Here is a 26,443-nt window from a genome sequence, read left to right as displayed (position 1 = left end):
CCAAACTCAGCACCAAATCACCTCAGAAGAACCAAAGCAGGTGGTAAAATATGCTGAATGGCAACACTTACTTGTTCTCGAGGCACTCTGAGAGCTGCAGAGAGAGAGATAGCATTCCAAAAAGTGCTATAAGTGAGTAGAAAGTATAGGGTAAAGAATTCTCCATCACCTTCTTTTCTGGGAAGCCATGACACTAAGAGCTGAATTACTGGGGATAAGCTGAGACATATTAATTCAAGGGCACTCAGATGATAAATGAATTTGTAATTCAGTCACCTGTCAATAAGGAAATTCAGCTCAGCTGGTTCATCAACCAAATGACCTGGTCTTAGGCAAGTTGAGAGCGATACCAGGATTAATAACAATCTGGAAAGCAGAGATTCCGGTCATTCCTTCTTATCTCCACCCTGACCCAGCTCATGGATGTATTAGGTTGGGGTAGTCAAAACAATCCAAACTCAAGTGGCTAAACCCCTGGCTTTGCCCTTTGGGTGCAAAAGCCTTCCAGACATTCTCCTTCTTTGGTTGAATATACTGATTCTGGGTTCCATCCCTAGAGGACTGTTTTCAGGGATGGGTTGCTGAAAATTAAGGGATTTGGGCCTTTACTCTGAAAGCCATGAAGCACCTTTGACATTCACACTAAGCATTCTTCTGCTATAGCAGTTATAAGAACAAAACCCAAAGAAATTTTGGCAGTGTGAAGAAGCACAGGGCCCAGGTATCTGGGAAGTGGGGAGCAAATACAATTTGTACCTTTTCCTCAAATGCTGCCAACACAATAATAGCTCCCTGAACAACCCATTCCTGCTCAAGGAAAAAATTAACATGCATAAAATTATCTTTCTTTTGAAAATCCTGACACGCCCTATCAATCATGTGTCCCTATATGTACAAAGAAAAATGCTGTGCTAATATCCAAATTAGAAAACACAGAAAACCACAGACATGAAATCCAAGGTGAGTCAAAAAAAGGTGTAAGGTACATTCTACTGGGTATATTTGACCCAACTTTGTAGTGGTTCTGACAGGACCAGAAGAAATATTATCAGAATCAGAGTTAGTCTGACAAGGTCTTTACAACCCTTATTCTTCTCCAGAGACATCCACTCAAAACTCAAAAACTGTCCAGCCCTGGAACCACCAGGATTTTAGGGCACTTGGGTTTGAGATGCCCATCATGGTATCAATGAACCAAAGAGAGCTGAGACTTTTTATTTTTTTCTCAAGGAAACTTTGAGACTTTCGTGCAGGTCTGAGTCCATTTTCCCTCATGACCTTTCTAAATTGGTCAGAAGCAACAATACCATATTGCCCTGGAATTAATATACCTAGAACTATTCTAGTTAGAATGGTTCCAAGATCAGGCATACATGGTAAATTTCCTCAGTGATTGCCTTTCAACTACACTGCCTCAGGATAAAATGAGAAATATTATATGAATCCAGGTTTGAGATAGTAAAATGCTATAAAATGTTAATTGTTGAAATTGTTGATGTTGTTTGAGGTAGCAATAACTGAGGTGATACAATTTATGTGCCCAGCCTAGAGTCGATTTGGGATATAACAATTAAGTACTATCATGGAAAGCTCATAAGTACTGGCAACTCATAAGGTAGAGCCTGAGATATAAGCAAGACCGGAATTCCATCTGTACCTAAAGTTTAATGACTCAACCAAATTGAAAAAAGCAAACTCAAGGGTTGGCTTAAGATTTAGCCACTGCTGGAATGATGGAAAAAATTAAGACATATACACGCAAATTGAATATTGAGGAAAAAATATGAAGTGTTGCCAAAATGGAGCGGAAAAACGTGTCTGTGTGTACACACACGTGTGTAATCATCATCCTATATGTAGGAGAGTCTTGGAATAATGCCACATCTTTGCTTTAGGATACTCTCATTATGATACGATCGACATGGTGTATATATATATGTGTGTGTATATATATATATACACACACACAATACATCCCGTTTGTAAGAAATACTCCCTCAGAAAAATTAAGCATAGTCCACTGATATTGTTTTCCTAGAAAAATGTGACAAAAAATTAAAACAGAGTTGTTCTAGCCAGGCATAAAGTGAGAATCAATTATGACCATTTCCTTCTCTGGATTCACTTTATTTCAAAAAGCATCTAACTAAAACCCTTTCTGGTATAAATGAAAAGGCACTTTTTTGAGATACAAGGCTCGTAAATGACACATACCAGTCTGTACCCAGTGACACACTACTAATCCCCTGAGAATTAAACAGTCTCTGTTTCAGTTATATAAATGTTTAGTTTTCTCATCTTTAGTCTTAGTAAGGTTGCCCAGAAAGTGTATTATCTCTGCATATGTCACCACTCGCCAATTAGGGAAGACAGCAGTGCACAATCAGTAGTGACCTCTATATATTATAGACTTTGACACTTGAGCCGGCTGGGGAGGGGATGGAAGAGACGGTTTAACAGAATCTACAGTGACAAACTTTTTTTTGTATGAAAAACATTTCCTGTTTTGAATTGTGCAATTTTTTCCTTTGGATTCATTTATAAGACCAAAACAAAAGCATTTAATGATGTTTACAGTGAAATGAAACAGCTGAAGACCAGCACATAATCACCATATTTTGTTTTCTCATCTTTAAGTCTTTTAGCAGTGGGGCTTCCAGCTGAGCTTGCGTCTAGCTTCTCTCAAGACATAGCCAAGCATTCTGAAGCTTCACTGAGCCTAAACACCAAGCTGAATTCATAGTTCTTAATTGAAAAAGACAGGCTGTTTTCCTAGCATGTTTGCATCAGTAAAACATTGAAAATGACATTTGTGCCCAAGTCCATCTGAACATTCTGCCTTAGCTGAACTCTGCTAATGTTTTTATACCCTGGTTTATGCCTAGCACAGTTTTAAATAGCTCCTCTTGCTAAAGCATGTGTGGCTGCATTCACAAAAATAACTCTTCTTCATATATGAGAATGCCATTCCTGAGATTTGCTTTGAGGTGTTTTTTCATATGCACAGACTGACTTGGAGTCGGCCACATTTTCTTACGCTGGTCTCTCCTATGACCAATGGCACGCATCTGTGTGGTAGCTAGAGGGATTTGGGAGAGCAGCCCTATAGACAAAATGTGAAGTTCGGTACTTTCTTCAGTAAAGGGTATACAATCTGTTGTCGGAGAACAGAGTCTCTCTCTAGGTAAAGTTAACCAGCCTGATCTGGAAATAAAACCTGCCCCTTTGGTCTCATTAGTGCTATGTTCTGTGCAACTCGACTGATCAGTTAAATGTCATGTACTAAAGCAAAAAGAGGCATTTATTCCTGGTGAGAAGGCATCTGCTCATTTTCTATGTGCTCAGTGCAGTTATTATTGAAGAGAATGTATGCGATATGTATATGTAGTCAGCTTTTAAAATGCCTGAACATTATACAAACTTAGGGGATCCACTCAGGGAGGATAAAGAAGAATCTGGTCTGCTGTCTGGACATCTCACAACTCTGTAGATGCAATTCAGGCATGAGCACAGTGCACACATCGACAACACACACATTACAGTAAAGTAGTACAATGTACCTACGAATATTCTGGTTCTGTGGGATCTATGGCTGCAATTTACACCCATCCAGCCCTTACCATGGTCAGGCATCTGCGATCCCATGGAGGTCACACTGGTGTTCAGCACATCGTTGACAGCAGTATCACAATACAGGCTCCGCTGGACATCATGCTCACTGTCAGTCTGGTCGCTCTCTTCATGACCACTATCCTTCAGGCTGTTGCCCTCTAAGTCCTTGAAGGTAGAGCTGCTGGGTTGAAGAAAGAATGATCATTTACAACTGTGATAATCTGATTTTTAAAATCTTTCAGAGCCAGGATGATGTCAGCTCTGTGGTGAGGCCAACAGTGACTGGATTGTCCAAAAGAGTAGAAAGAAGAGGAATTTCTGTTTAAAGATAATGGAACTTGGAACACTTGGGTGCCTCAGTTGGTTGACTGTCCAACTTATGATTTTGGCTCAGGTCATGATCTCATGGGCTGTGAGATCGAGCCCTGCATCACGCTGGGCTCCATGCTCAGTGGGCTCTCTCAAATAAATAAATAATCTTTTTAAAAAAATTATTATATTATGTTAGTCACCATACAGTACATCCCTAGTTTTTGATGTAAAGTTCCATGATTCAATAAATAAATAAATCTTTAAAAAATAAAGATAATGGAACTTAACACTGCAGAGAGGTTCCCACTATTGGATGCTGATGTAGCTAATACTTTCACTCACTTATCTACTATAGGAAGGTAGAAGAAGGTACAAATCTGAAACAACCACCTGCATTTCAGAAGGTTTTCTCTTTTTATATAACCAAGGTAAAATAGTAGCTAATGTTTACTGAGCAATTACTATACATAAGGCACTATTCTAAGTGCTTGACATGAATTAACATTTTTAGTCACCACATCTATATAAGAGGAAGGTACCATTAATATTCCCATTTACAGATGAAAAAAACAGAAGCACATGGAAGTTAAATACCTTGCCCAAGGTCATACAGCTGATGAAAATGTAGCAGATCTAAGACCAAACCCAGGCAGTCTAGCTCCAGTGACTGGAACCTTAACCACTATGTATAACACTTCTCCAACGATGTCTACTAATCAACTGCAAAAACTGAAGTGGCAGAAATTGAGGTGCTTCAACTAAAATAGAAAGAATTATCAGGAACAGAGAACTCAGGTCAGTTTTAACTGAGAAAGTCAGAGAGACAGATTCAAGGAAAATGGGGAGAGGCAGGAGCTGAGAAGAGAAGCCTTGGTGCAGGCACAGTAAGATAAAAGTGAGAACCAGAGAGTGAGATCTAATAAAACTGTGAGTGTAGTTATGCTAAGAATATGAAAACTTTCAGCTGAGGAGTTTATGGGCCTATTTTTCTTGCATTTATTAAATCAATCCACCATACAACGCACTAAACATAGTATCCAAGAACCTCACACAAAAATAGAGAATGATACATAAGGTACATCCATAGAGGCCCCACCTGCTATTTCTAATACTTTGTATGCCCTGACAGCATCTGCAGATGTGCAACACTATGGACCATAAACTATGAATCTGAAACACCTAGTGAATTGAGAATCCATTCCCCAATCAGTGAGGAAGTAGCAAAGGCATACTCAAGAAAATGTGTTGTTGTCTCAACAACGGGAGAGTGTCATGCTCGTGAATTAGGACAAGTCCCAACAGACCTACTGTACCTCTGAAAAGGGAGCCTGTGGAGATGATAGTGCAAACTCATCTGGTGTGCTCAACCTTGAACATCTGCAGGCCTGGCTCTCTGAGGCTTTGATAAGAACATTCAGTACATATGATGAAGAGCTATGCCATGGACACAATAGATCCCTTGTCATTCTCTATATTGGTCAAAAGGAATCACCGCAGATTTTTAACATATGACCAACCTAGATGTAGAATGCTTGCTGCTCTGAATATGAAAAGGAAAAGATCAAAAGGGCAGTAACTGGAAAGCCATAATTATAAGAAAATGAAGAGCAGGAGAGAGTAAAGCATTGACCTGTGTGCTAATTATTTTCAGAAAGGATCACAGAGCATCACCTGTATTAAAACTAAAATCATTCAATAAGCCAACTCACTCAGCTCCTCCAAATTATGTCATGCAGCTCCGCAGCCCTGTGGACCCACCAGCATACAGTTCTATTAAAAAACCAATCATCCTAAAATTCTTTTATGGTCAGGAAGACCAATTGGAAACACAGGCTTTAGACTGTGTAGCCATTTCTAGCTTTATGGCACAGATGTTGGGGCGTCCTGTAAGTACTAATGCCATAAGCTTGAACAGATTCAAAGTTTGTCTTTTAGAAAAAAAAATTTTGGTCCTGCCCACATGGACTCCTGCATCTCAGAAGAAAGGAAATGACCTGCTTGGTTCATATATTTTTAAAACAAAATTATATTTTTGACCTGTATTTCTGGCATCTGGAACACCTGAAAATTTCTTTAATCTACAACACAAAATTGTTGCTTTAAACCAGAGACTTCAACCCTGCACTGAGTGCATTTCAGCAGTTGCCAAAATATGCTTGAGACATACGTTGAGGACTAATATAAGGACAATGCAATTAACCATCCCTTAGACCAAGGTTTCTCAGCCTTGGCACTATTGACATTTGGGCTGCATAATGTTTTGTGGTCAGAGGCCATCCTGTACATTGTAGAATGTTTAACAGCATCCCTGGCCTCTACCCATTAGATGCTAGTAGTGCTTTTCCCAGAACTTATAACCAAAAAGGTCTCTATACGTTGCCAAATCACCTTCAGTTGAAAACCACTGCTTTAGGTTCTTTCAAACTCTATTCCTGTGGCATGTTAGATTTCCAGGCTGTAGTGGAAAGAGCACTGTCATTAAAATAAGTGACAATCCATACTGCGCCACTTCATCTATGGAACCCTGGGCCTGATATCTAATGTCTTTGAGCCTTAATTTCCTTGTCTGTAAAATGCATTTGCTAAAACCTTCTTCACAAGGCCATTTTGAGGGCTCAATGAGATACTGTACATGAAGTACTGGGTGGACACAAATGCTCAATAAATGGTTATGTTTAATATGATCATTACTCCACATGGTAACATCTTCATTGAGTTATAATTAAACATTATGTGTGTGGTCTTTTTATAGGATTGATACAGGAAATATGTACTTAGATAATGTTTTTATATCTTCCATAAACTATAGTCAGACACTGTCCACTATGTTCATTTCTCTTAGAATTCAAGAATAGGAAAAGAAATTCTCCTGTCAAATGTGTGTCCTTCCTTTATTGAAAAACGAGAACTATATACCCTGGTGTACTTACCATTTTGTCTTGGCTTCTCAAAAGCTTCACAATAAACATAATATTTAATTGCTGTGATTTGGATGCCAAGGATCACTATTTATCTTCACCCAATTGGTTTAGATCTGATTTTTTAAAGTCTGATCACCCTTTTTATATGCATCTGAATATTACAAACCACCTCAGAGATTTTTTTTTAGGTAGAAATGAGAGAAATAATAAAATAGTGAAGGATTAGCTGCTTGGAACTGGTAGTGTGAGTATAAAAAGTCAGGTATTCTTGGCTGAAATAAAAAGCACAAGAAACAACAAGTGTTGGTGAGGATATGGAGAAAAGGGAACCCTCATGCACTGTTGTTAGGAATGCAAACTGGTTCAGCTACTGTGGAAAATAGTATGGAGGTTCCTCAAAAAATTAAAAATACAACTAACCTACCATCCAGTAATCCCATTCCTGAGTATTTACCCCCAAAATACAAAAACACCAATTTGAAAGGCTGTATGCACCCCTATGTTTATTGTAGCATTATTTATTATAGCCAAATTATGGAAGCAGCCTAAGCATCCATCAGTAGATGAGGTGATATATATATACATACGATGGAGTATTATTCAGCCACAAAAAGAATGAAATCTTGCCACCTGCAACATGGATGGAGCTAGAGAATATAATGCTAAGAGAAACAGGTCAGTCAGAGAAAGATGAACACCATACGATTTCACTCACATGTGGAATTTAAGAGACAAAACAAAGAAAGAGAGAGAGCGGGAGAGAGAGGTAAACCAAGAAAAAGACACTTAGCTACAGAGAACAATCTGATAGTTACCAGAGGGGACGTAGGTAGGGGAATGGGTGAAATAGGTGATGGGGATTAAGAGTACACTTATCACAAAATAAAAATTATAAAAAAAAGAGTACACTTATCATGATGAGCATTGAGTGATATATAGAATTGTTGAATCACTATACTGTACCCCTGAAACTAATATAACACTGTATGTTAACTATACTGGAATTAAAATTAAAAACTTAATAAAAAATTTTTTAAAAGACTCCAAAAATGATAGTCATGTATTCTCTGAAAAAAAAAATGCAAGGGGTCTAACATCCCTCCCCCAAACCCTGGAATAGTTAACCCACCTAAAGATCAGTTTGCCCATCTGACAAACTAAGTACCACTTACTCTAATCTTGTAAGGACATTTAGTGGCTTAATGAATGGATTTGGGTAAGGCAGTTTAAGACCCAGTGAGCAAGATGCTGCAAATTGTAAAACAGCCTGGTAAATGGCTACTCACCCAAAACAAATAACAATTTATGCCAGGCATAAAAAATGCTGATTTCACTTGCTTTATTACCTGTGTACCTCTTGGGAGATGAAAGACTTGTAAACCAACTTTTGTGGGACAATAAATTAGGGGTACCCTTTGCAATGGCATTGTAAATGCAAATGTTTCTATTACTGTGCTGGTAGCCAACAAAGGGACAGATTTGTTTGAAAACACCCAGAGCAAGACTCTGAACATAAGAGTTACTCAGAAAATCCTTCATGAATAAACATTATTCAAATTCTAACCCAAATTTACCGTTTCAAATATTGGAAATCTTTCTAAAAGACAGAATAATCTGAAAGGAAACAGGTCATATCTTTGTAGTAGGTGACACCACAAACCCAAGGAATGCCATCTAAGAGTAAGAACGAGAAGGCAGTAAAAGTCAAGAGTATTGTCACAATATTTAGAGAATATAAGGATGATTCTACAGTGGTTCCTGGATCTCCTACCTGCACCACAATCACCTTGGGAACCTATGAAAACTGGAGGTTCTCTAGGGATGGAGCTAAAGACTTGGCATTTAACAATCTTCCTAGGTGACTCTAACGCACATCAAAGGTCAGAAATTCCTGGTTTACAGGGAAGTTAAGTGCTCGCTCTCATTGGAAAAATGCCGAGATTTTCTTCACTGTCTTTCATCCATTCATTCAATAAACATGTACCAGCACTTGTTATAGACGAGGCATGACACCAGGTGCGGCAAAACCCCAGAACAATGTGGGTGGAAAAGGAAAGCACTCTGTATGCTTTAGGAGCCAATGTTCATTTTCCTTCCCACACCACTTCGCTATCTTGTTCATTTCCTGCTTTATTTCCTTTGTGCTACAGCCTCATGCCCTGCTTGTTATTGCTCCAAAAGCACCGCAGGCGTAGATATCAGACCGCAGCACAGAAACCAAGCATGAGGAAAGAGAGTGTTACAACCAGGGCAAAGTGCAACTGCTGGCTTTCCTTGCTCTGAGAAGATACCAAGGAAACAAACATCGCAGGAAGGAAGCCCATCCAGAACAAATTCTGAACTGTCTTGGCTTGTTAATCTAGAATCCTGACATAAGCTTTGGGCACACCTGCAGGCTGCAGGTGATGTTCTGAAAACAAACAAAAACACAGAAATATAACACCAGATTCCGTGGTGCAAAGATTATGTGCCTCCACCTTCCCTTTCCCTTCCAGATCCACTCTTTACCCTTCTCAACCTTGATTTGTGCTTGGGGGAAGCCCCTTGCTCTCTGTCTTTCCCTCCGTTTACCCGAGGTAAATAGATGTGAGAGAGAAAAAGAAGCCTGTGTGTAAACTGTCTGGACAAGACAGTTAGCAACTGCTGGAGAATGATAAAAAGAAGGGCCCAAGAAGCATCCTTCGATAAGTAGGAAGTGAACAGAGGAAAAGAAACTGGATAGGAAAAGAAGTTCTCAAAATTCTCCTGAGATTGGATTCAAAGAAACAGGGCTTGAGGGGCAACTGGGTGGTTCAGTTGGTTAAGTGTCTGCCTTTGGCTCAGGTCATGAACTCCGGGTCCTGTGATCGAGCCCTGATTCCCTTCCGGCTCCCTGTTCAGCAGGGACTCTGCTTCTCCCTTGGTCCCTCCCCTTGCTTGTGCGCTCGCGCTCTCTCTCTCTCTCTCTCTCTGTCTCCCTCTCTCTCAGATAAATAAATAAAATCTTAAAAAAAAACAAGAATCAGGACTTGATAGTAAAATTAAAACTGATAACAAGATTCAGAATTTCCTGGCTGGGAGATTTTTCCATGCATGTAAATGGATCCTCAAGAAACCACATACAGTGAAATCCCTTTCAAACATCACTGTGAGCTATTTGAACACAGTTTGCGGGGTTTTTATCACCTGGTGTTACCACTCTCTCTTAACATTTTCCACACATTTTACATTTAAAATGGTTAGTCCCCAGAAAAGCATAGCACACAAGATTTCCTGTATCTTTCCAGGTATTGTGCTTTGTCTAAACTCAATGGATCCCGTAAATTCCAAGGCCTTTGTGGTTTTCCACAGCCCTCAAGGTTCCAAAAACAGAACCTGGCAAAAATGCATGTGTCCCTGAGCTTTCAGATGTTTCCTCTTAATCAAAGCGGACCCTGGTAAAAAGTCACTATTTTTGGTTTCAGGCAACATCGGGAGAAATTCCACCGAAAGCCTATTAAGTCCAGGCTGTGCATTTTGTATGTAGACAAAAACATATAAAGTAATTAATCAAAATCAGAGGTTTCTATTGAGTCCCAAAGCTGCTGTGGAAATACACGTATTCCCAAAATGAAATGTTTGAACATTAAGTTTTCATCTCATCAGTCTGCCTGTGCATTGTATATTCGGGTCTGAGACAGGGAGGGTTCCCAGGAGAAGGCTTTCTGCCACGCTGTGAAATTCAGGTTCATGTTATCAGTTTAACCTGGTCTTAGAATTCCCAGGTACGCAAAGCTGTGAAGGGACCTGTAAAGATAAGTCAAGTCACTGTTTTTACCAGAATTTTTACCAGAAGGTTTGGAACAACAGTCCTAAAGCAGAAAATAAAGCAGATTTTGCTGCGAAGTTAATCAGTGCACATAAAGAGGGGTCGTTTTCCTACTAAAACAGATCAGCCAGATAATTTTGAATTCCTTACCTTTTGAGTTTATTCTGTGAACTAAGAAAATATTCAAAATGGATTCCTCCCAATCCCTCAAAACAAAATTCCAAACGGTGCCACCACTGGTAATGCTGGGCTATTCATTTTAATTAACGATAATTAACGATCATCACTTAAGGTCACAAGCAATTCCAGACCAATATAGATAAGCCTAGCATGTTTTCAGGAATTACTGCAGCATCATGAATTAAATTAAATATGAATTAAAGTGGCTTGTTCGACAAGCCAGTTGATTCTTCAAATCCTACTCATCTGATGATTTAAATTATGGGATTAGAGCCAGCAAAATAATAGAATTTTTGCATCTTCTCTACTGTAGCTCTAACATACTCTGCTTGCTTCTCTATTTTATTTATATTATTTTAACAAACACGCTCAGGGTTCAATTTTAGCTGCAGAATAACCACTGGACCATTCAAGAGGATATTTGCATGAAGCAGTAATAAAGGCATCATCTGAATAATCAGTACTGGTTTTTCAGCACAAGAAGTTCCCCATTTTGTTTAGTTCTCCCTCCGTAGAGGGCTCCCTGAACCTTGGTGCCCCACCAGATGGAATGTTCCTTGGCCGTATTCAGCTCTGCATTCTGTAGCTCCATGTATAACTGAGTTATGACCAACCAATCACTCAAATTTTAATTTTGAATGCCACATTTGAAACACTTCCAAATAATTTAGGAAGTATTGAATCATGCAAAGATTGTTTTCCTCTCTCATCTACAAAGTTTTTGAAAGATAAATTAGCTAATCTGCCATTAACATAGCTTTAAAATGATTCCAAAGCTGACAAAATAACGGCAATCTTGAAATTCACTGAAAGGTCCACATGAGAAACTGTTTAAGGCCTCTCTTCATTTAAAGTGCAGAGCAACAAGAATTTTGATTATCAACATGATTTTGAGAGTATCTGTTTTCTAATATTAGATTTCAAAATCATCATATAAAACCATATTTTAATATGACCCCAGTTTTTTTTTAAATTTGTGTTTATGCATACATTTTGATGTAAAGGAACATGGTAAAATGCCAACAGTGATTATTTTGGCATAGTGGAATTACCAGTGATTTTTATTTTTTTATGTTTTTCTGAATTTTTCAAATCTCTTACAATAAGCAGATAGGCATTCATTTTAAAATCCAAAGACAAAGGCATCATGGGGTTCCTGGGTGGCTCAGTGGTTAAGCACCCAACTTTTGATTTTGAGTCCTGTCATGGTCTCAGGGTCCTGGGATCCAGCCCCAAGTCAGACACCGTGCTCAGCAGGAAGTCCGCTTGAGAGTCTCTCTCTCTCTCTTTTTCTCTCTCAAATAAATTAAAAAAATATTTTTAAAAAACAAAGGCATCATTTAAAAGGTTTAATCTGTTTTGCTTTTTATATTAAGTGAAGCTTGGTTGTAGAAATAGGCAAGCGAACCAACATACCTTTTGATTAAATGGGCTCGGCTGTTCACATAGTTGGAATCAAAGGAATAGTTTTCAGTCTGCAACGGGAAAAAAAAAGATTAAAAAGGTTACATAGATGATTCATGAAAAGAGCCAACCTGTCCTACTTAGGGGGATTTTTCTGCTGGGCGAGAAGCAATGAATGAATCAGAAACTGAGGCCATAGTGGGGTAACAGCCTGAGGAATGCCTGCCGCCTCCTTAGGGCCCTGGGGGTTCTGTGGAGGCAGCCCTCACCTGCTGCAGGCCAAGATGAAATTGATACAAACATCCGCTAGAATATGGATGGCTACTGACCATGCAAGCACTTAGAGGAAGATACAGCATGACCCCTAATCTTTACAGAAACTAATTGCTTCCCATTCCCAGTGGATATAATTCTGTGTCCATCAAATTGACTGGAAGTACAAAGGTATTTTTATTAGTAGTAGATCATTAACATGTTAAAATATTTATTCCATAGACATGGAAATGTGGGCAAGGTAATCCCCTACTGTGGATTTAAACTGTGCACTTCCCTTTAAGACATTTTGCTCAGTGCTGGTTATGCAGGAAGGCTGCCGTTTTATCACAGATATAAAGGCAAACAAGAATTATGCCTGAAACCGGGTGAAGGGCAGTCCACAGGGGGTGCCAAAGCCTTTCATGTGAAACATGAAGTTTGCAAGCAAACCCTGTCTCGGCTCCTATCATTAAAACACTACTGCCTAATCTGGTTCCAGTAGACTGCCTGAGCAACAGCTTTACAAAAGCAAATGCAGAATACCTGCCAGATGAAAGAGATGGAAAAACGTTTATGAGCACCCAGAGGGGAAGCCTTAGAAGGTGGGAATGCAGGGAACAGTTGACACTGAAGTAACCGAAAGTCCTAGTAAAATGAATCTTACCCCCAACACTAAAGTACTACTCTCAAAGAATCATTGTATATACTGGAAAATGCCTTAAACGTATCTCCATCTTCCTGCTAGCCTACCAGACATCCTCACCACGCTTACCATTCTTTGGGGCCTTCTGAAATCACTTCGACTAAAAGTGCCTGAAAAAGGAAACACAATAGCTGTCCAGCTAACAAAATAGCAGATTCCTTTCAGATGACTTCCTGTCAGACATTAACTGTGCGGGGCTCTTAGATGCAGCTTTTGGTTTCAAGGAACTCAGAGTCTGGTAGAAGAGAAAACAGGATAGGTGATAGTAAATCAACCACCGCATGAGTACCAAAGAGCAAAAAATCAGGGTAGAGACCCTAAGTATCTAGAGTAGGAGGGGATGGCCGTGGTGAGTAGGTGAGAGAAAGGAGGAGAGAGTATTGTGAAGAAAACTAAATCCCACCATTGTCCTGTACTTACTCAGGCATGCTCATGCCCTCTACATGCTCCTCGTTTGAAGACAGGCTCTGTAATATCCACTCACACTGTTTTTATCTAGAGGATAAAATCCCCTTTAATGTAAACCACAAGTGATTTTTGGTTCTGTTGTCAGGAATGGGTTGGGAGAGTAAAAAATCAAAAGAGTCAGTTCATTTCTAATTTGTTCATAAGAAAATGGACGCTGAAACTGTTGCAAATATAATTACAGGAAGAAGAGGCAAACTTGAAGCTGCATTGGGAATTAAATGCTGGAAGTGTTGCTGGAAGAGGTTATCCATCAGTCAGTCAACCAACAAGCATTTCTTGAATTAATTTATTATACCAACATAATAGGCAAAAATTGTGCTGGGTAAGTGTGCTATTTTATGATAGTCAATACAATATATAATTTAACAAGTGGAAGTCTCCACCTGCCAAAAAGCATGCTATCCAGTTAAAACAGGAAATTGATTAAGTACTCAGGAGTTCAATGACTAGTTTTGCTGTGCAACCTTGGTTAAATTACCTAATTTCTGCATGCCTCGCTTTCTTCCCTATATAAAATAAAGACAATAGAACATGAATCCAAAGGGGAAGTTCAACTGAATTTATCATGACTCATGGTGGTAATGGTGGGAATCCTTATCCCCTGCTTTCTATGGAACCTGAAGCACTAATCATGAGGCAGATTTCTAGAACCAATTTTCCCATAGCAGATGGGCCTATGTTGAGTCATCCATTGTCTTTTTGTTTTTGTAATCGGTCTCAGGTCTCTTCGTGAGGCCACTTGATTGGAGTTATGGAAACAACCTATGAAACAGAATTATTCTAATTGACAGCATACACCATCCTGACCCCCTTAATACTACATTCCAAACAACTGAGCTAATTGGCCACAGATACCCTATTATCAGTCTGTGTATATTGACGTCAAGTGTTCTGCTCATATTGATTCAAGGTATGTGCTCAAACCCAACTTCTGTGCATTGAAAGGGAACATTTTTTCCACACTTCAGATGAAGCAAAGAATGAGACTCAGACCACCTGAAGAAAGAAATAATCTTTTCTTAATGAATAGTTTGCATGTCTTAAGCCAGGGTTCTCAGCCCGAATGCACATTAGAAACAACTAGGGAACTTTGGGGTTTTTAAAAATACTGTTGCCAAGGTACCAGTCCAAGAGATTCTGAGGTAATTGGCCCGGAGTCGGGTCCAGGCACTGCTATTTTTTAAAGCTCCCCAGGTACTTCTAATGTACATCCAGAGGAGAGAACTGTCCTGAGCAAAGGACCGACCACAGGCTTTGACCTGATGTGCTGTGTTTTCTAATGCAAGCCCAGCTGTTTAGAGGACGGCATCTCTTCTGTCAGGTTATTTGTCAAGGTCATCTCAACATAGACTAAAGAAGCAGAGCAGAAATACACTTTTTAAAGAAATATTAAAAGAGCTTTTCTTTTTTGCATGAAAATATTGGCTCCTGGTTAGCCTTATTTAATCAAAATTTGCTTGACATTATTCCAATCCCCTCTCTAAGTATTCTAAATGGCAAATAACATGAAACATTTGAGAGGGGAAATTTTCTCTAAATGTCACATTAATTTCACTAGGAAATGTCCCCATCTCTAATGAGACAGCCAAGTTAACACAGGAACACAGTAAAGAGACAAGAACAACATTTGTTTCTGAAAAAACTAATTTTGACATTAAAAAAATGGGTCTAGAGCAAACTTTTACTTCCAGTCTCAATGGAATGGAAAATAAGAGTCACTTTCCCACTATTTAATGTATTTCTCCCAAATCCTTTCTTTAATTAGAAGTGTTTATCCTAGGAACTCATTGAGAACAGACTTCTCACTTGGCTTAGGTTTAATAACACCTTGATTTTCTGAAAACCTAAAGAATAAGTACTTCTGGATAGCTGAGTTTTTTTAGATAGCTTAGGGCTTTCCTCTGCAAGGACTAAGACTTTGATTTAAAATCCTAACCATTCTGCCTGGTTTCTGAAGGGTATCTATCGGTTGTTTATCGTTACTCAGGAGCACCCTTCTAAACATATATCACTGTGCCATGCAGGTTTTGCCGGGATACTCACTGGCCCCAAAGTGCTCTGGTTTTTGAGTTCTTACCTTTAATTTTTAACATATGTCCTTCACCACCTTGCTATCAAACACTTCTGTATTATTACTTCTCAGTGCTATCAATATATCAAAAACAGCTCCTCTTCCATTTTGAGTCTGATTCTCCTACTCTACTGTGTTCTTAGAAACTGTATTTGTCTAGAAAATAAGAGTTAAGGTCTGGGCAGAGAGCTGAAATGTTGTTGTTCTAAGAGGGAAATTACATGATCTTTAATACAGAGACTTTTGTGTAATGTTTTGGTTCTTGTTGTTTTTTGTTTTTTTACCTGTTTTGGAGCCTTCTTTGATCACCACTTTCTATTCTGAGCTCCTTTCTGGAAATGTGAGGTTTCCAACAAGACTTCTGGGTAGGTGGTATGGTATGATGTCTCTATGTTAATAAGTCTGGCACATCACAAGTCAAATTCTTCCATTTTGTCAGGCCCCCAAGGTACCAGAATGCCCTACTTTAATTGTCATTTTGCATTACTTTTCCAGTTCATTGAATTTTACCCTAGTCTCTGGAAGAGCGACTGTGCCTCTCTCAGCACCACATTTATCACCAGGAGAGACTTCAACTCGAAGGAGAAAGAAACTAATAAATGCAGATATCCAGAACTAGAATCTTTGCCCAGTAGCACAAATCCCCAGGTCACTACACAAAGCTAAAAAAGGTTGCAGACACTGAGATTAAAACAGAGAATCCTCCAACCTTAAGGTTTTCATTTGAAAACGAATAGCCATTTTAAAATACACTTTAAAAGTCTCATCAAACTGAAAAACATCCTAACTGCAATCTGCTAATTATTTTGTTTTAAACTCATAATCATTTTAGCAATACAAACAGGAAAACTGGAATCACAAATCAGATGCACAGCAGAGTGATTTTAAAATGCTCATCCTTTTTTAAACTGCTGATGTCTAATAATGATAATTGTACTTATGGATCAGTGATGAAAAGACCCTTTTCTAAAACCGATTGCTGTTTTATATGTTCAAATGACATCTCTTCACAAAGGCATGTTTAGGAAATGAATTGACAAATGGCTTTTTCTTACTTCTTATCCCCAACACATAAAAATGAAAATGTAAATTCTATATAAAAAATAAAGCCAGCATGCCTCCAGCTAGAATGTATATTCAAAGACTCATCCATCAGACAGCAGCAGCTGAAGCAGGAATTAGTGAAGATGGAATAAAAGGCACCATCCCTAAAGCTGCCATCACTAGAAAGCTCATATTTACCCTGAACTGGAAAACAAGCCAAGTAAGCTCCGAGTAACTATGCCTACACACATATCTCAGGACTAATTCTCATTCATTCATTCTCTCTCTCTCTCTCCCCCCTCCCCCCTTCCCTCCCCCTGTCCCTCCCTTCCTCTCTCTCTCACATGCACAATCACAGACATCCATTTTGACTACAGTGAGCAATATAGTATAGTGGGATAACCTGGATTCCCTTCCTATGTTTGTCACTGACTCATTGATAGCCTTGAATAAATCACCTTATCCCTCTTCGGGCCTTAATTTATCTATCTATAAAATGAAGAGACTAACCCAAATGATGTCAGTGTTCCCTTTAAGTTCCAAAAATTCTAGGATTCTAAAACAAAAGGCTCTCATTCATTCATTTGTTCATTCATTCATCCATTCAATAAACATGCACCAACCCCTGCAGGTTAAAAAAAAAAAAAAGACATAGGCTGCACCTGCAAGGAGGTCACAAACTAATGGACTTCCTACCAGGGATGGTTAAAATGACAACCATTCAGAAAAAAAACATGAAAAATACATACACACACACACATACACACACACACCCTACACACACAAAGAGTGGCACATGCTCTCCTGCAGATACATGTATATACTTACACACAGGCCACTAGAGTACAACTCTGAGAATTACACTGCTACTTCATAGAGCTAAATAGTACCATAACGGCTTGATGAGAGTAGGTGACTCACAGAGGAGGATCTGGCCTTTATATTTCTTACACATACAAACTCACATCATATATAAAGGCAATCTCTCTCCCCTATCAAATGGGTTATAAAATTCTTAAAGTTTTTAGAACTAGTGCGTGTATCTGTTCCTTTAGCTACATTTCCACAGCCTTCCTCACCTTATGCCACTGTTTTCTCATCTGTATTTGCCTTTTACTCTAGCCCATTCTGCAAAATGCCATGTGGATAATCTTCCTCGCCCACTGTTTTCATCACAGTGCTTCTCTTTCCAAGGGTTTAAGGAACTCTTTACAGGGGTTTCTTGATGCATTCAGCATTAAATCTAAATTAAATCTTTAGTTGAGTGGTCATCCAATATCAGTCCTCTACTTCTTCCGTATCTAATTTCCCTCATTTTTAATATATCTACATCACTGGTCATGCCACATTACTTAGCAATTTCTCAGCACTGTGTACAGACTGTACAATATATTTATGCATTTCCTTGGGTTCTATGATTATTTCATGTGTAGTATGTCAGTTCATCCTCCAGCTGAACTGGAAGCTCTCTTTTGAGTCCTCACTGCCACAGTGCTAGACACTTAGCAAGTATTCATAATATGTACCAGTGAATGAACAGAGAAGAGCTGGAAGAGGTTAATAATGAGGCTACTTATCACAATTAAAGCCGATGATCAATTCTATTAGGCCAAGTGGTCCTGTTTCTTCAGAAAGCATCCATTCTACACACTGCCTTCTAGTTGCAATTTGTTCTCTGTCCTCACTCCCAACCATTACCTTATAAATATACAGTAGTCTGGATATAACTGCCAGGGATAAGCTGACACACTTTGGTGCTTTCTGCCCATCTAAATCCATCAGTCCTGCCACATCTCTGGGAATGGCAGCAGTGACACAAGATAATGTTTCCAAACCAAAGCAGATAAAATTTCTGTAAGAAGATAAGGCTCTGCCAGATTGCAGTCCTCTGAGTCACAGACTGACAGTGTGGCAGCTACTTTTCTACATGTGAAAGAGAACTCTAGGATTCCAGTGGCTTTCAAGACAGGGCTATCTACGGGGAAACACAGGCCATGTGGTTAACTAACATCCAAAAAGTTAAGTTGAAAGAGTTCCCCTCTTGGTAGCCTTTCATCATCACTCCTAAAATTTCACTAGCACCATCAATGTGGTCACACTACCTAGAGGTGACAAAGGCAGCCTAGAGAAAGTGCTTTTCTCCGCCTTCATTGTTGACTGGGCCAAAGTTGTGCCATTAGAAGAACAACCCAGTTGCAAATTTTACTACAAAGACCTCCTTGAGAAACACAGCAGCTTTCTGCAGGAATCCATGTAATTCAGAGGCAAAATCCTGCTGAAAGACCAGGCTAAGCACCATACCATTAAATAGATGAGCAAGGCCTTCTGAATAAGGCTCTGGGATCTTTTTCTAAGTGTTCTGTGGGGTATGGTGCACTATAAAATAGTATCTGCTTATAAAAAGCTCTCAGGAACCAGTTAATGCCTATTCTATGTAGAAATGCAAAATCAACAAGACCTCAGTACGAGTAAAAATAGCTTAAGAGTAAATAAGATGAATCCAGTCATGTGAGCCACGCTGTCTTATCCCACATAAACAAAATTAACCCCGAGAAGCAAGTAGCTATCAATCATATTTGCCAGTGGAACAAACCCTGGAGTCCAATCACCATCCCCAAATATGTAACTACAACATATTAAAGTTATTTTGCAGGCACAGAGTGCCTTTCATCCCCAAATATCAAAGTACTTTACAAGCAGGTGCCAACTGTTATTCCCCTCTTAAGGAGCCAAGAAAACAAACACACAGGTTAAGTGCTACAGCCATGTTAAATACTGACTCAGCTAGAACATGCCACAAAAACAAGGACAGCAAGAAAAATTCCCAGGAGCACTGTTCTTGGCATTACCAACTACTGAAACAGAAAGCAAACACAAGATGGTAACATCAAGGAAGTGATTAGTCTGCTTTATACCTATTTTCCTCAGAATGACTTTCTTAGTTCCTTTCAGTGAGTGAATCAAGAGAGTATAGTCGAGCAATTAGACAAAGATAAATTTGGCACACACTAACTGAAGGTAGTTCTCCAGTCCCACTTGGAGAGCTTAGTCACATAGTCCAAGGGTTCCAGGAATGAGCCACTTTCATCCCTAGACCTTGGTAACTATTTCAGCTGTCCTTTAAAGGCACTAGCAACCATCTTTACAAGGTGACCTAACAGGACTAGTGATGACTTTATGGGGTAGCTCCAATTTCAGAAACTATGACTTGGTAAATCTGGCCCAACGGACAATAAAAAACAAACATAAGACCTCCCACAAGAAATGGCCCAGGGAGTCACATATGAGCTCTCCTGAATACAGCCTCTGTTTGAGCCCTTCTGGCTCAGGGAAGGCCCAGCACACTCTCAGACACTGAGCTGGTCCATTCCTTTCTGCTAAATTCGAGTTTATTGGTGCCTCAAATCTGTTATTTAGCAGCTATGGAGGCCTAACTTCCTGCAGAGTATAATTTCTATTGAGGAACCTCATCAGCTGAAAAGACTTAAAATATTTGGAGGGAAAACAGTGGGTGGCCCTGTGCCTGTGGGCCAAAACAACACCCCCCCAAATCCAATTCCAACCCCAATCTCATTGTTTATATTATATATCACTTAAAACCCAGTTGCTTCCACAAGCTTATTTAACATTGAAGGAGTAACAGCCTTTGGCATATCATTCTAAATTCACTTCCCTGGTCCAGCTTGTTGCTGGAGCTTGTAACATGTAATCATGCTGACCAAAAACAGTCAAGTAATATACAATCTTAGAAATTGTGACTGTGTCAGCTTGATGTTTTCTAATTAGATACAATACAATAGACCATATTCTTGTTTGTGGTCAATGAAATTCTCCGTAGTTCTCTTTTGGTGCAGCTATTTTGATTACTGCCATGGCAAACAGAGGCATATCTCAGTTCAGTGGAATGTGTAGAGTCAAAAATGTGCATACACAGCATCCACTTATATTTACTGTCACAAAAAATATAAACAGATTATTTATTTCTGATCTTTTAAGTACTAATTTCAAATTTAATGAGGTGCAATAAATATTTCTCAAAATCAGACTCCATGGTTGCTTAACGTTGGCAACTCTCTAATTATGTCTGTAGTTTAAATAAAGGGCATTGCACACTGAAGGCGATCCACAGTAGCCTCCATTTTCTAGCAACTTAAGCACTGCACCAAATCAGTGTTGGAGGCAAGAAAGCGCTCAAACTTTAGCATCACTTCATGGACAATAACTGAGAAGAAATAGGAAGAGGATTCAAGAAAGTAATGGAAATGTTTACTCATTCTCTAAAAGCCCCTACCTGTCCTCCCAAATCGTCATACACGTTCTCATTTTATGCAGGGTGTGAGGTAAGGGCAGGTTAGAATTTGACCTGATTCGAAAACAGAGATTAATCAAAAGGCTACTTTCTGACATAAGAGTGCTGGCAACCATGCACAGTGAAGCCATAATTACACAAAGTGGCTAATATTATCCGCAGCTTGAAATTGTCAGAGTATTAGAAATCTGTAATGCGGTTATGCAATGCACGAACAGAACAATAATCACTAAAGCATCTTGCATTTATATGGAACTTTATATCACAAAGAATTCCAGAATGTTTAACAAGCTGTTATAAAAAGGGATCATTTTCTCCCACAGCTGAAACAAAATAGTCATTTTGCACCGGTAACAGTAAATAAAAAGGGTTTCAGGAGAAAGAAAAATTACTAAACCTTAGAGAAGCAATAAGGGAAACGAATATTTTTAGATGCGCAGAAAATAGACACCCAAGTTGAAAACCGGGGCTGAAGGTAGGTACATTTTCTACAGAGCTCATGGCACAGAACTGAAGAATTTTGCTTCTCATCAAGCCAGCAAGACATCCATGAGGTGCTTAATGACTGCAGTGGAGCAGATGCCGCCTGTTAATATCATCCTGAAAAAAGAATTAGCATTTGGAAAGGGACACAATACACAAAAACTTGCCATTTCTTTCCTTCCTTCCTTCCTTTTCTTTTTTCTTTTCTTTTTTTTTTTTTTGCCTTTTAACCAACATTAACTAGTTAATTCTCCTGCTACTATTAGGAGCTAAATAAACATTATTAACCCCACTAACAGCAGGACAGAACAGGTTAAGAGATTTGCCCTCTACTAGCGAGAAGCAGTGTCACATTTGCAACTAGAATCCAAGATGTTTCACTCCATATCCTTCACTCACACCACTAGGAACACATCTCATTAGGATTCTAGAAAATGCAGTGAAATACAAGTAATTAGGATTAGCTAACTGGGTATACTATTTGAGAGGAGAAAAATAACCTAGCCTGCTTGAACATGACAGGTTCAAGGGTGGTGAATGAAACTAGAGCAATTTCCTCCTGCAGGAAGATTAAAAAATAATGAGGGGAGGTTCAATGCAATCCCTATCAAGATTCCAATGGCATTTTTTATAGAAGCAGGAAAAAAGAGTCCTAAAATTTTTATGAAACCACAAAAGACCCAAATAGCCAAAGAAGTCCTGAGAAAGAAGAACAAAGCAGGAGGCATCATACTTCCTGATTTCAAGGTATGCTATGAAGCTACAGCCATCAAAACAGTATGGTACTGGTAGAAAAACAGAGAAATTAGCCAGTGGAAAAGAACTGAGAGGTCAGAAACAAAGACAAGTACATAAGGTCAACTATTTTTTGACAAGGGAGCAAAGAATACTCTTGGAAAAAGACACAATTATTTTCAATAAATGGTGCCGGGATAATTAAATATTCACATGTAGAAAAATGAAACTGGACCCATATCTTACATCACTCACAAAAATTAACTCAAAATGAATAAAATGCTTAAATATGAGACTTAAAATTATGAGACTCCTAGAAGAAAACATAGAAACAAAGCTCCTTGATAAGGGTCTTGGTAATGATTTTTTGGATATGACATCTAAAGCATAAGTAACAAAATAAAAAACAAGTGGGACTCAGGGTACTTGGGTGGCTCAGTCAGCTGAGCCCCTGAATCTTCATTTCAGCTCAGGTCATGATTTCAGGGTTGTGAGATCAACCCCTGCATGAGCCCCATGCTCAGCAGGGATTCTGCTTGAGATTCTCTCTCTCCCTCTGCCCCCTACTCAAATAAATAAGTAAATCTTTAAAAAAAAAAAAGTGGGGCTAGATCAAGTTAAAAAGCTTCTGCACAGCAAAGAAAAAAAAAACCATCAACAAAATGAAAAAAAAAAAACAGAGTGGGAGAAATATTTGCAAGCCATATATCTGATAAGAGGTTAATATCCAAAATATATACAGAACCCATACAACTCAATAGCAAAAATACAAATAACACAGATAAAACTTGGGCAACAGATTTGAATAGACATTTCTCCAAAGAAAATATATGAAAGGCCAACAGGTACATGAAAAGATTCTCAAAGTCACTAGTCATTAGGGAAATACAAGTTAAAACCACAGTAAGGTATCACCTCATGCCTGTTAGAATGTCCATCATCAAAAAGGCAAGAGATAGCAAATGGATGTGAAGAAAAGGGAACCCTATGCACTGTTGGTGGGATTGTAAATTAATACATAGCCGCTATGGAAAAAAGTATTGAGGACCCTCAAAAAAATTAAAAATAGACTACCATATGATCCAACAATTCTAATTCTGGGAATATATCCAAAGGTAATGAAAAATAACCTGAAAAGATCCCTGCACCCCCATGTTCACAGCTGCATTATTTACAATAGCCAAGACATGGAAACAACCTAGGTGTCCATTGATGAAAAAGTAGATAAAGAAGTTGTTTTATATACGTACACACACATACACACACACATAATGGAATACTATTCAGCCATTAAAAACCAAGGAAATCCTACCATTTGTGGCAACATGGCTGGACCTTGAAGGCATTATGCTCAGTGAAATAAGTCAGAGAAGAACAAAGACTGTATGATCTCAGTTACACATGGAATTAAAAAACACAACACCAAATTCACAGAAATAAAGGTCAGACTTGAGGTTACCAGAGGCAGAGGGTGGGGGAGGGGAAGTTGGAGGAAGGTGTGCAAAAGGTATAAATTCTAGGTATAAGATAAATAAGTACTAGGGATGTGATATACAGTATGATAACTACAGGTAACACTGCTGTAGGATATATAGAAAGTTAAGAGAGTAAATCCTATGAGTTCTCATCACAAGGAGAAAATATTTTTTTCTTTATTTTCTTTTTATTGTATCTATATGAGAAGATGGATGCTAGCTGAACCTACTGTGGCAAACCATTTCAAAATATATGTAAATCAAACCATCATGCTGTATGCCTTAAACTTATACAGTGACGGATATCAATTATTTCTCATTAAAACTGGAAAATTTAAAAAAAGAAGAAAAAATGAGAAGGAACACTTCACTCTCCCTCTACCATCAGACTCCCAGCAGCAAAAACCAGGAACAATCCCAAACTTACCTGTCAAAAACAACAACAACAACAACAAAAATAACGCTGTCAGAAACTTAACACTGTCCTCTGTCAGGCAGTCATACCTCTTCAGCCTGTGCGATTGATTTCTACCTTCCTTCCCTGCCCTGTTCTCAGTTTCTGCCTCCCCAGCTTCCTGCTGGTCTTTCAAATACTCTTAGACACCTCTTTTTCCACCCTTTTATCAAAGGAAACCGGCACACTCTTCATCCCAGTCTGCTCAACAATGTGTCTACTTGATAACACAGAAACACTTTGAGGTTAAAGTAAAAAGAGCTGTGGGCAGTTATGTCTTAATTCACACACATATGTGCACACACACACACATAATGCATAATTTTGGCAAGGGAAAGAATGTTGTACCTTTGTGTTTGGTCATTATAAAATGCTTGATCCTGGTGGACACTACTTCAGTTAGGGCCATAGGTCACCCTGGCAACTGTTTTTGCAGATGGTTATAAGCTTAGAAAAGATCACATAATATTCAAAGGAAATCCCTAGAAAGCCTCCAAATACAGAGCCCTCAAAGTAAAAATAGAAAAAGTTCTTAACAAGGGGAAAGGAGGGAAAACTGAATGGGAAGAAATCAGAGAGGGAGACGAACCCTCTGGACTCTGGAAACCAAACTGAGGGTTACAGAAGGGAGGGGGTGGGGGGCTGAGGTAACCGGGTGATGAGTATTAAGGAGGGCATGTGTGGTGATGAGCCCTGGGTGTTATATGCAACTAATGGACCACTGAACACTAAAAAAAAAAAGGAAAAAGGAAAAAGAAAAAGTTCTTACCAGCTGTGTGACCTTGCAGAAATCACTGAACCTCGCCTCAGTTTCCTAATCTATAAAATCGAAATAACATCTGCCCTATCTTACAGAATTATTTTTAGGATCAAGTAAAATAATATATGTGCAGGTTTTTTGTAATACTGTATTACTAGACAAATGACAAGTCATCTGATCATCAGGTCATAAACTTGATCTACCTTGCATATTTATTTCTATTTCCAACTAAATTCCCATTGAACATTATGAAGAGTTTTCTTTCTGGAGTTCCCTCCTAGGATATTTTGGCTCATTCTCCTCCTATCTGTTCTACCAGAAAAAGAAATAATGCAGTGAACATTCTTGGTTTTGGCATGAGAGAGAAAAAATATATATGGAGCCAACTTTTCTAATTGCTGATTTAATAGGAATAGAAGGCACCCAACCTTCTGCAGCAGACACCTTAGCTGGAAAGTGTGTGCGTGCGCACGTGTGTGTGTGTGTAAGACAGAGAAAACTCAGCTTAAAGAGTTGAAATGACCTCATACCATCTGAAATTATGTGAAAATCAAAGTTTGTGACATTTTAAAAGCCTTTATAAACTAGTTTTCCTTCACCCGATTTCCTTCCTTTGTTATGACTGAACTGTCACGGAATCTCTTTTCTTAAAAAAAGAAAAAAAAAAGAGAGAGAGGGAGAGAAAGGAAGAAAAAAAAAACCCTTATCCCAGGGTTAAGTAAAGCACATTAGCATGCATAATTCAGAGCTGTCAGCTAGAAATGAGCCACTCAAAGACTAGCGTAGTACGTGAATAGAAAAACGGTTAAAGAATGGGGACAACTTGACTAGGGCTTTCTAAGATCCAGAACAAGAGAGATTTCAACTCAGGACTGCCTTGGAGCCTGACTATGGGCCCACTCTACCATTTCTTCCAGCCTTACTGTCCAATAGGATACACACATGTACCTCTTTAAATTTCAGTTAACAAAAATAAAATTAAAAATTTAGTTCCTTCAGCCCACGAAATGGGAGAATATATTTGCAAATGACGCTACAGATAAAAGACTGGTATCCAAGATCTACAAAGAACTTCTCAAACTCAATACACGAGAAACAAATAAACAAATCATAAAATGGGCAGAAGATATGAACAGACACTTTTCCAAGGAAGACATACAAATGGCTAACAGACACATGAAAAAATGTTCAAAATCATTAGCCATCAGGGAAATTCAAATCAAAACCACACTAAGATACCACCTTACGCCAGTTAGAATGGCAAAAATTGACAAGGCAAGAAACAACAATTGTTGGAGAGGATGTGGAGAAAGGGGATCCCTCCTACACTGTTGGTGGGAATGCAAGTTGGTACAGCCACTCTGGAAAACAGTGTGGAGGTCCCTTAAAAAGTTAGAAATTGAGCTACCCTATGATCCAGCCATTGCACTACTGGGTATTTACCCCAAAGATACAGACGTAGTGAAGAGA

General features: G+C 38.8%; 1 protein-coding gene across 4 annotated transcripts in view; it reads right to left on the bottom strand.

Annotated features, from left to right (window-relative positions):
• Positions 1 to 26,443, bottom strand: part of PCDH19 (protocadherin 19) — a 114,608-nt gene that overhangs the window by 40,086 nt on the left and 48,079 nt on the right. For 2 of the 4 annotated variants that reach the window (XM_045805137.2, XM_045805134.2), the window contains 2 exons: positions 12,229 to 12,287; positions 3,621 to 3,793 (listed from right to left, as the gene is read on the bottom strand). In XM_045805137.2, the coding sequence (XP_045661093.1) occupies positions 3,621 to 3,793; positions 12,229 to 12,287 (232 nt within the window). The remainder of the gene's footprint in view (positions 1 to 3,620; positions 3,794 to 12,228; positions 12,288 to 26,443) is intronic. The other 2 variants (XM_087860386.1, XM_045805136.2) reach the window with 1 other exon arrangement.

Source organism: Ursus americanus, chromosome X, assembly GCF_024610735.1.
Source record: "Ursus americanus isolate L20-20 chromosome X, mUrsAme1.1.p, whole genome shotgun sequence".
NCBI classification, from domain to species: Eukaryota; Metazoa; Chordata; class Mammalia; order Carnivora; family Ursidae; genus Ursus; species Ursus americanus.
Note: the sequence above shows the minus strand (reverse complement) of the source record. Positions and strands in the feature narration are given on the sequence as shown.